This window comes from Panthera leo, chromosome F2 (genome assembly GCF_018350215.1).
Source record: "Panthera leo isolate Ple1 chromosome F2, P.leo_Ple1_pat1.1, whole genome shotgun sequence".
NCBI classification, from domain to species: domain Eukaryota; kingdom Metazoa; phylum Chordata; class Mammalia; order Carnivora; family Felidae; genus Panthera; species Panthera leo.
In genome coordinates, this window is record NC_056695.1 from 40,534,668 (window position 1) to 40,546,400 (window position 11,733).

General features: G+C 38.1%; 1 protein-coding gene across 7 annotated transcripts in view; it reads right to left on the bottom strand.

The window, feature by feature from the left end:
* The window catches only part of RBM12B (RNA binding motif protein 12B), a 26,092-nt gene extending 15,188 nt beyond the window's left edge, over positions 1 to 10,904 (bottom strand). The window contains exons 1-3 of one of the 7 annotated variants that reach the window (XM_042924192.1): positions 10,699 to 10,869; positions 7,409 to 7,456; positions 44 to 6,826 (exon numbers count right to left, since the gene is read on the bottom strand). In XM_042924192.1, the coding sequence (XP_042780126.1) occupies positions 3,796 to 6,798 (3,003 nt within the window). In that variant the 5' untranslated portion in view covers positions 6,799 to 6,826; positions 7,409 to 7,456; positions 10,699 to 10,869 and the 3' untranslated portion in view covers positions 44 to 3,795. Of the gene's footprint in view, positions 1 to 43 lie in introns of those variants that run through there. The other 6 variants (XM_042924191.1, XM_042924188.1, XM_042924190.1 and 3 more) reach the window with 6 other exon arrangements.
* Positions 10,905 to 11,733: the final 829 nt, after the last annotated feature.

Genomic DNA, 11,733 nt, shown 5'->3' on the forward strand with positions numbered 1-11,733 from the left:
TTCAGAATGTTCTAAAACCCTAAATAAATTAAGACACTAAAGGTATCATTACATTGCATTTTATTTTCTCAATATTTAAACGTGGTGTTATAGTTGGGAGGAAAAACCAGGGTTATAGTATTTCTCGTTTATTATAGCAGCTCACTTCTCTTAGCATTAGTTGTCTGTCTATAAAATTAAAACAGTGCCTTATATACAAAGCAATCAGCAAATAGTTCTGATATAAAATGTATGCTCTGCCTACTTCAAAGAAATCTTCTAAAGACAAAAGGATTACTATACATAATACTTTCAGCAATGTAAAATTAAGTTTCTTTTAGACCAGACTTAGGTTGGCAAACTATTTCTTAAAGGGCTAGGCAGTAAATACTTTATAATCTGTGGGCTGAGAAACAAAATTAAGGCTATTACATAGATAGTTCTATAATCATTTAAACCACCTTTAAAAATGTAAAAACCTCTTCAGGTTCCTAATTAAAAAAAAAAAAAAAAATAGGTAACTGGACCAGTTACTTAGCCTATAAGCCTCCACATATCTCCAAAACAGTTTAAGTTTTTTAGGGTTATTGAGAATAAACCACATAGTTAATTCATAATTATAAGCCAAATATATAGTACCTAGTACAACTCCTTAAGTAATAGCTAACACTTAATACAAATATGGAGGTGATGGGGTCACTGCTTAATAGGTGATCTATGGACCAAGAGCTACTGCTCTTGAGAATATTCTTAGTAACTGATAAAAAATAAACTCTTAATGATTCTTAACTATCTCCTGGTTTATGGGATCAAGTTTACTTTCTAGATGGTAACTATATTTTTCAGATACCTTCTGACAAAAAATGTTTGGTTTTAAGATAGTTAACATGTTGCTACGTATTAAACTAGAGAACCAGTATGCTCCTAGTGTACCTGACGTGTCTGGGAACAGGAGAAAGTGGCTGAAACAGTTTTCCCCCAAACTATACCAGGGTCAAGAGTGCTGATCCCTGCACAGTTTAAATCCATTAACTTTTGATTCCCTTAAAACTTAGCAGCCTCTTGCTTATCAGTAACCTCCTGTTGATCAGAAGCCTTACCAATAACAGTTGATCAACACATTTTGTATCTGTATTATCCACTATATTCTTACAATAAAGTCAGCTAGAGAAAACAAAGTATCAACAAAACCATAAAAATATTTAGTGTTATACTGTATCTATCAAAACAATCCTACCTATAAGTGCACACTTGCAGTTCAAACCCTGGTTGTTCAAAGTCAACCACATTGATGGGTCTATGAGAATTGAGTGCAGTATTCTCTTTTATGTTTTTGAAATTGGTGTGCTGTTTGTCCATCATGGAAAATGCCCTGATTTGTTACATTTGCCAATTTCCATTGCAAAAATACTACCATGGCCAATTTAACATAACCAATGACAGCAGAGCTGGGAAAATGTGCAAAAATGGTTCCCAACCAGTAGGAGCCAATTTTCTCTACTTTTTTATTTTTAAAAGTTAATAAATTTATTAAACTAAATGGTTATGAGTAAATTATATCAATTCATTAATTTTACAATCATAATACAAAGCTTCTGTTTACTATTGTTGACCTCTTGTCTACTATCACCTCACACCCCAGCCCATTTGAGAAGCAGTTCCACATTACAATGTATTTCACTTTTAGGCTTCATCTTGGCTCTTACTGATATGTATTTAGGAAGGGTTTTAAAGTCTTCTATACATTCCTCAAGAAGACTGATCAAATGAACCATTTATATAATCTCTGAGCATTTAAAAATAGTCATTTCTTCTTCTTTTGTTTTTTGTTCATTGTGTTCAGTTTGCACATTTATCATTCCCCTGGCTATTTGTAAGCTTACTAGTTTAAAGAGCCATATTGATGTGCTTTTTCAAACCAAATTTACCAGTTTATTCATTCTACTAGCAAGTAAGATATTCACAATAATTAAAAACACAGAAACTTTAGTTGCCCTCTCTTAAGTTTCTTAAATCACTGAAGATTCATCCAAAATAGTGGCAAATGGCTAAATACTGACAAAGTATTCTACTTCTGCAAAATCCTATTATTAAATTACTAAGCTACCACATATAAATTCAAATTATATTCTTATTTGCTCAATATGAGAAACCTGTGAATCACAGAATTGAGGAAAATTAACCTGGCTTTATGTAAACTATATAAAAGGCCAACCAAAATCAAATCATATTTGATAAAATGAACAATTTTAAATTAGAAGTCAATTTATGATATTATTATCCAAGAAAAGCCCTGGATAGATATATAAAAACTTTTAAAGTTATTTTGTCTTTTATGAACAATGAGCATAGTAATTTTGGTTTTTTAATGCCACTTTAAAGCAACAATGGAGAGAAAAAAAACATCATTTACTCAAGTATTTTTAGCACAATCTTACCAAAATTAAAAGTACCATTTAACAAAAGTTAGTAGGCAAAAGTGTTAAGAGCATGAACTGGAGTCCAAGGTCTGTCTGGGTTGAACCTGGCTCCATGATTTACTAGCTATGACTTTAGGCAAGTTACTTAACCTCTAAACTTCATTATCTCACTTGTGAAATAGACATAAGTAATACCCCATACTTCTTAAGGTAATATTTAAATTGAGATTGAGATTATGCATGTAAAGCACTTTCACTGCCTAGCACACAGTAGGTGCCCAATAAATGTTAGCCACTATTATGGGTATAATAAAATCAAATGCAGTGTTTGTAAAACGTCTACACTAAATATCAAAGAAGTAAAAATGCAATCTCACAAAAATCTGATTATATTTAGTTATTGAGTCTTTGGATACAAAGTCTTATAATTTAAAAATGAGAACCTAGTTAAAAAAAAAAAAAAAAAGTTCAATGAATCATCACTAAATTCTTCCCAGAACAAACTATATCCATTTATCAGATTCTTCCCAGCATAAGCCTAAATGTCCCCTTGTACCTATAATTACTTTTTTCTTTTAAGTATTTGGAGTTAATCTTACCAGTTTGGTTGATGAGATATGGAAAACACCATAAAGGTACACAGCACTCTATGCTATTATAGGCTATTTGGTCCATCCTATCATAAATATGGTCTAAGATAGCTGTTGAAAACTTCACAGAAGAAGCTGTAATCCTTTTTTCTTTTTATACAAATACAAGTAAAGTTAATTAGCTGGTCTATTCAGTTGCAAATTTTTTTATTTTTATAAAACTTTGCAAAGTTATGAACATGGAAACTTCAAGAATCTCCTAAGCTTTTTACACAAGTAAACTTCAAGTTCACAGTCTGTCCATTTTGAACTATTTATAATTAATGGGAGGCTTAACACAGTAATATCTCAGACAAAGAAGAGGGCATTAATTCTGTAGGCAGTTAGCAATGCAAATGCTAAACCTGAACAATAGTCACTGACCATTTCCTTATACAGTGTAAAAGATGTAGACTACAGACCAGAAACAAAAGTGAATATAAAACTTATCTTCCCCAAATACAGGTCTACTTTATACAAATCTTGAGGTTTATCCATGACATCAACAAAAACTAATGCACTCAGGGAGTTTTCTCCCCAACTGTCCAAAAAAGGGGGCATATATAATTTTAAATTAGAAAAAGTGAATGGTAATTTGCAAGCAAAAGAAAACCAGATTCACATTCTACTATTTACATTTGTTCTAGTCACAAGTCAAAATGTTTCTTTTCATTAGATAATTAAAAATAAACACTTAAAAAAAAAAAAAAAATGCATTTTACTGCATCAATACTGTGGGGAGGTAATTCTGAATTTAGGAATGCTCTCTAGAGCAACATTAATTTAACTTTGCGTGGGCCAACTGGCCTATCACTTAGATCTTTAATAGCAGCCATAGCTTCATTATAGTTTATCATAGCAACAATGGCTTCCCCTGTAGGTAACCCTTGCTCATTATACTGTATTGAAACTGAATCAGGTATGATTCTATAACCATGGAAAAAGTCTAGAATTTCGTTAACATTAGCTTTAAATGGAAGATTCATTATCTTAATAGGTGTTAGTCTACCTGAACTACAATTTAATTTTGGGTCGGGCATGAATCTCCCCTCGGGAAAACTCCCCATACTGCGCTTTCCAAAATCAAACTTGCCACCTTCTGGGCGACCAAAATTCACAAAAGGACGATGACTTCTAAAGTCATCGGGTGGACTCCTAAACTCCTCACCAGGAGGTCTAAAACTGTCAGGAAGTCTAGGGTCCTCTTCTGGAGGTTCCCTGAGGTCTTCTTCCGGGAGCCGCCTGAAGTCCTCATCAGAAGGGCATCTAAAATCTTCCTCCTGGGGGCTCCTGAAGTCCTCATCAGGAGGATGCCTCAAGTCTTCATCGGGAAGGCCTCTGAAATCTTCATCCGGTGGGTGCCTGAAATCCTCCTCTCGGGGGCGCCTTAAATGTTCCTGGGGTGGCCGCCGGAAATGCTCCTGAGGCGGCCGGCGGAAGTGCTCCTGGGGTGGCCGGCGGAAGTGCTCCTGAGGCGGTCGCCTGAAGTGCTCTGGGGGCGGCCGCCTGAAGTGCTCCGGGGGCGGCCGCCTGAGATGCTCCGGGGCCGGCCGCCTGAAGTGTTCCTGGGGCGGCCGCCTGAAATCTTCTTCGGGAGAACGCCTGAAATCCTCCTCGGGAGAACGCCTGAAATCCTCCTCGGGAGGTCGCCTGAAATCTTCCTCCGGAGGTCGCCTGAAGTCCTCCTCGGGAAGTCGCCTGAAGTCCTCCTCAGGTGGTCGTCTCCACTCCCCCTGGGGAAGCCGTCTAAAGTCATCCTCAGGAGGCCGCCTCCAATCCTCCTCAAGAGGCCGCCTGAAGTCTCCCTCCGGGGGCCTCCTCCAATCCTCCTCCGGGAGCCGCCTCCAGTCCTCCTCGAGGGGTCGCCTGAAATCCTCCTTGGAAGGCCGCCTGAAATCCTCCTCCGGTGCCCGCCTCCACTCCTCCTCTCTGGGGTACCTGAAGTCCTCCTCCCGAGGGTATCTGAAGTCCTCCCAAGGACGCCTGAAATCCTCCTCAAGAGGCCGCCTGAAATCCTCAAGAGGCCGCCTAAAGTGTTCCTCCCGAGGGCGCCTGAAGTCTTCTGGGGAGCGCCTGAAGTCCTCTGGGGAGCGCCTAAAATCTTCTGGAAGGCTCCTATCAAGCTGTCGGAAATCCCCCTGGGTTTGCTTGAAATTGTCCAGTTGCCTCAAGTCCTCCTGCTGATGCCTGAAGTTTTCAGAAGGACCAACTGAGTATATTGGTGGATCGCTGGAGTCAAAAGAATGGGAATGGTCATCTCTATCACGTGACTGTGAATGGTCTTGCACTCTCTCACTGGACATCAAGGAAAAATTTACATCAAACTCCTGCATTTGTGCCTCAGATATAAGTCTTAACAATACCTCTGTCCCCAAGAATCTCCGTCGGTTTAAACGTTCGGCTTTCATGGCTTGTTCTTCTGATTTGAATTTCACCAATGCTTCTCCCAGACCAACTCCTTTGTCATCATAAAGTAAGTAAATGTCATCCTCTGCAAGAGAAAAGTCTGCAAAGAACTTTTGCACTTCAACTTTTGTAACATCAAAAGGAAAATTTCTTATATATATACACAGTTTCTGGCCAGGGTAGCCTTCTTGAGAGTATTTTTGTGAAATATGTCCAAGCCTCTCTTTTTCTATGGACACTGGTCTTTTCTTTTCATAACATTCAATGAACTTCAGCATTTGTTTTCTAGAAACAGGATCAATATGAACAGGACGATACTGTAAAACAGTCTTATGTAAACCCAGAGCAGTGTTATAGTCTTTCAGAGTTTTGAACATTACAAAGGCATATCTTGTTCTTCTTTCATCTTTATATAAAAACCTAATCTGTTCATTAGTCAGATCAGTATCTCTAAAGAAATTTCTTAAATCTCTTTTGTTAATACTTAGGGACAGATTTTTTAAGTGAACATAAAATCCGAGAGGAGAACGAGAACGTGTTCTTCTGGGAGATTTTGAATGAGATCGTTTTCGAAAATGTCTATCATTAATTCCTCTTGGTGGAGAATGTTCTTCAGTTCTCATAGGAATGTCAACCTCCTTAATTGCATTACCACCAAACTCAATCCACTGTTGTTCTGAGCCTTGCATTACTTCTATAAATCTTGAACCCATAAAACTTCTATGACATTTAAGACCTCCTGAAGCATCAATACATGAAGCAAATTTTACTATGGCATCACCATTATTTCGGCCATCGTGATGTTTTAAGAAAATTACGCCATCCACACACAAACCAGAAAAAAAGACACGTACATCATCTTCATTTACTAAGTAAGGCAAACCTCGCAGAAACAAGTAAGGATTCTCTGCCTTCAATGGCCTTGTCTTTCTTGGCCTTAAATCACCATGTCCTGTACCATTAGTATGAAACCCAGCATCTTGATTAATTGGAGAGCCATATCCAGAATTACTTGCTTCTTCTTTAATAGCCTCAACAAAGTTAGATAAGCTGCCAGCCCCTGATGCCCCAGATCCCGGTCGCTCTCTTCCTATGCGATCAGTTCTTTTCATTTCTATAGTCTTCTGCATTTCTGCCTTACTACTAAGAAAGAGCTCTACAGATGAATCCTTGATAAACCCTCCTGAACGACTTATGGCACGTCTTGCATCTTCATCTGTTGCAAAAATAATAAAAGCCTCCCCAACTTCCCCTCCAATTATATGCACTCCTCCATCAGGAATAGTCAATCCCGTAAAGAAGTGACGAATATCCACAGGCCCCGCAATAAAAGGAAGCCCCAGTAAACGGATGACTACAGCCATGCTGAGCTCAAACCACAGCAATAATGACCTGCAGACAAAAAGGTACACATAATAGCAAGTCTTATTTGTGAAGTACCTTATCCCAAACTAAACTTAATAATTACTTGGTTCCTACCTTCTTCAGCATTTATAAATGAAAACAGGGTAAGAGTTCACAAAAAATATGGACAGTATCTAATTTCTTAGAAAAAGAATAAACCTTCTCCCATCTAAACATACAAATAAACCAACTACTTCGGAGAAATATTTCATATCACCTATCCTATATAGTATGAACATCAAAAATATCAAATCTTTGTAAATCTGCCAAGCACTGCTTCACAACAAGACCAAAAACTATTTTCAGACTCACTTAGAAACAGATCTTCTGCTGAAACATGTGAGAGAGCTTTGTGGATTAAAGAATGTTACCAACCATGATAAGTTTTACATATGAGAAAAGCCATCTATGGTCAGAATATAATTTCTGCTCATAATAATAAACTGTCTACCACTAGTGCATCACTGGCCAAAGGTAAAGTACAGAAACCATGTGTGCCTACATGTACTATTCTACTTTACATTTTTTTGTCAAGCTTCTGTGAATAGCCTTAAGCTCTGGATATCTTACCTTTTTAAAATTTCTTGGAGACCTGTTAATTCTGTAAAAGCAACTTAACTGTGGAAAGAAAATGAAATATAATTAATCCTTGGACCCTGTAATTGATCTTAAACACGCCAGATTAGGATATTCCCTTCAGAATTACCTATTAAAAGTGAAGCAATATACGGAACCACAACTATGGACATTACAAAATGGTCTTCTTTGTTCCAAGGGGAAATTAATCATCCTTCAGCAAAAACGAAGTACAAATTCCAAGTAGACATCTGCAAATTATTTAAAAACAAAAATCTTCTGGAAATTAAATAGCTCCTTGATTGGAAGTGGCAAGAACAAAGCGGTGATGAAAGTGTTATACATTTTGATTAGAGTGTTGGCTACATGGGAGTATAAACTTATCAAATGAATACTATCCTTAAAGTCTGTGCATTTCACTGTATATAAATTTTACATCCACTTAAAAAAAAAAAAAAGACAAGTGTTCTACAAGTAAAAGGTCAATTTAAACACATCAAAAGTTCCCAAAAAAACTTCTGTCACTTCCACTCATGAGAAAACCAAACACCTAGCTCCTTATGTCCAACTCTCTTGCAGTTTTCCTCCCTTTTAAAATATAAGACCAAATCAAACTAAAAAGGCAACCATTCAAAATGATACAATAAATGAACAAAATACTAATGTTTTGGATTCAAAAACCAATTTTTAAAGTAATAAATTCAAACCCATGGCTACCCATTTGAATACAAATTTTAAGTTATACACATATAGCTCCCACTTCCAAACAGGGAATTAAATTTCCTGATTCTAATATAATTAAGGCAAACACTAAAATACCCCTAAAATAAAAAATCTCTGCTACTAATCCTTATCTTAAACTCCTAAAACAATTACTACTAAATTCATCCTAAGCCAAACAGAAAATGTTCAAACAAGAATCTTATTATGCTAACAAGTTTATTCCATTTTAAGCTGTCCTGCACTGAGAAAACCCAAATGACAATAAAGAAAATAAAAACACATTTATTTAGAATGTTTAGGGATTATCAGTATTAACTGCTGAGAAATCTTATTATTTCCTTAAGGAAATTTATATCTAATATTTTCAGAGATACTCAAAGTTACAACATTTAATGTAATCTTATCAAATAAGAGTTGCTAAATTAATAATTATACACTTATGTTTTTAATGTGCAAAGAAATGTTGCTTTAATTCAGTACTTACACTTAAGTACCACTCTTCCACAAAGTGTGGTTGGAAGACATATTCTTTGAGGTCTGCAAGGCTTATTTTCCTTTGGAAAGGGTCCACTGATTACTTTTTAACTAACAACTAAATTACTGGCCATATTCTACATCTGAATTATCAATGCCAAATTGATACTTAAAATATTGACTATTAATACTATTAAAATATTTACAAAGTACATGGGCGCGGGCAGGGGGTATATAGGAAATCTCTGCATCTTCTGCTCAATATTGCTGTAAACCTAAAAAAACTGCCCTAAAAAAATCGTTTATGAAAAATCCACAGTACCAAAAATAAAAATGAGTACAAACCTGGTTCCTTCAACAAACCAATATCCACACCAACGTTTAAAAAACTATATAAATGGCTTCTGTACTAGTTGTCCACATTAAAGTTCCAAGATTCCTTCCTATACAAATTAACTTAGCTCCAAAGCAAGTAAGATACATGCCATTTTGTCTATCCTCAACTTTTTAAAAAACTTAAAAAGGGATATGCCCTGAGAACATAAATATATCGACAAGCTACGTAGGGACGTTTCAAGGAATCACATGTCAAATTCAAAAAATTTCTAGTTTATCCTCAGCTTAAAAACAATATTTGAACTAAATAGTTCCAGGAGTACAAATCTCATGAGTTCCAATCCAAGCAGACAAAATATTTTGTCTAATTTGCCACATAAAGCTAACAATTAACTTTTTTCCCTTTTAGCTGGTAGGGTAACGTACCATTTTATCCCTCAACAATGACACACCTAGGAGGCCATCTGTAAGAGACCAGTTCTCAAAATGAGCACTTTTCCTATGGTTCCCATAGGTCATTTCCTTAAGCAAATTCACCAGAAATTCTACTCTTAGAACATAACACAAAAATAGAAACACACAAAATACCCTAAAGTACACTGCACTTAGAATTGTTTCTACTTATGAATGTAACAGAAGTATTTTTGCGACTGTGTTGATTTAAAGACAGTGATGTTAGAACTTCTAACCTATGAAAAGATGAAGTGAGTCCTGAAAAGCTTGAAATTAAGTTCATTTTAAGTAATTTTGATTTTATCCAGGATTCATCACACTTGATCACCATTACTAAACAATACGAAATGTGCATCTTCTAATCAAGCCTGATAGGGAAACGAGACTATTAAATAGGTTATTATCTCAGATCCATCTGATTTTAACTAGAGAGTAACAAGTCATTCTCCAGATACGGTGGGGGGAAATGACTATTCCTTAAAACCCAAAGTTATGATGAAATTCTAAATGCATGAGTTTCCCTTGCAGAAAATAATCTAGCCCGGTCCACAATTATTCTTTATGAAGATCTGCCTTTTATCCTTTTATAATGTAGATGGTTAAAATAAAAACCAAAGGCATGACGACAGAGCCATAGTCGTTAATAGGAACTGTAAATGAAGACGAATCCACAGGGCACAGGATTTCCCATAACACCCATCATCCTCAAATGGGGATCATCCGAAGGAATCGCTTCTATAGCCCAAAGCCTTTGTCCAGACTCCCAAGGGTTAGAGCTTCCTTCTTTTGCGCCAGGCCAAAGTTGCTACGTGGGATCCGATGCTGTCGCCAGACCTTCAGCCAAAATCAGCCTTCAAATTAACCTGGACCGCCCAACCTCCGTGCCTTTCCGTTACGCCGTCCCAAGGGCAAACATTCCACCCTAACTCGCCACAGGGTGAACTGCCCCATACCTAACTCAAACACTTTGGCCACTCTCACGCCTAACGAGCCGGGCCTTCAGCGCTTTTCTGCCACCACTGACTACGATGACATAGCAAAGAAAAAAAATACCTATGAAATCCTTCGAGATCTTCACTCTCAGGAAAACTGGGAAGCGCACACACAACACCACATGGAGGCTGACGGGAGAGTCGGTGTTTAGCAAGGAAGGAGGGTGCCCTAACGGCAGAAGCTACCCTAGCTCCTGGCGCGGCCGCCGGCCCCGCCTTTCCCCGTTCTTCCGTCCCAGTCGCCAACCCCTCCCCACCCCCGACGCCCCAAGGGTAACTGCTTCGCACTTGGCAGTAAACACACACCACTGCTGCCGAGTCGGACACACAAGACCGGGGGCGGGGGGCACTCCTCGTCGCAGCAGCCTGCCCGGCACAGGTGAAGCCCTCAGTAAGCCTAGAAGAAGATGGCGCCCACTCTCCCCTCCGCTCCGGACAAACGGACGTACAGTTTGTCTGCCCATGCGCTCTCCAGGCGTAACCCACCACCCCGGCGCCCCGGCCACGTTTGCGCACGCGTCTTGTGCTCACCCGCTTCCCCTTGTCAGGGGAAGGGAGGCGGTGCCCGCGAGCACAACGGCCCGCCTAGGGTTTGCTGAGCTTCTGCGCATGTTCAGATTCCAGCCAATCCGGGAGCCTCCACCAGAGAAGGGAGCGATTCCTAGACAAAGTTCGAGGCCGTATCATTGCAGTAAGGAGAAGCTTCAATAATAACTGCTGAGGTACGTTGGGGAAACATTTGTGGTTTACAGGAATTAAGAGATGCAAAAGCAGAGACCAGTTGGCGATTTGTCTTTTCACCGCTGCAGTTATCGTGTGTTGTAAGCATCTTCTATAAGGCTCTTTCATAAGCTTTGAAAAGGCACAGAAATGTTAGTTTTACTGCCTTAGATGACCAACACCCAGTGGGTTTAATAAATGCATGCCTATTCAATTTTATAGACATTAATAACTTTTTGAAGTGCCTTTTTACGTTTGTTACTACTTCCTAGTTTTTTGAAACATGAGAACAGATAGACCAATCTTGAACAAATGGTAAGTGAAAAGCACAATTACAGGCATGTTCTGTGATGCCAGCTATGTAATATCTGGTGAACAGCCTTGTGTTTGATTTTATTTTATTATTTACAAATAACAAAGCAGCCCACCAGTTTTATAACTACATGATGCATTTATGGTTGGAGTCAAAGCTCACTAAGAAAACAGATACTACATCTTTAAAATGGAGATGAAAAAATGAGTTTTCAATCCTTCTGATATGATTATAAGAGGTAGTCTATCAAGTGAATAAAAGGTGGTTCCTGGAATGAGAGCCACCATTTACTCACTTGGGCAAGTTAT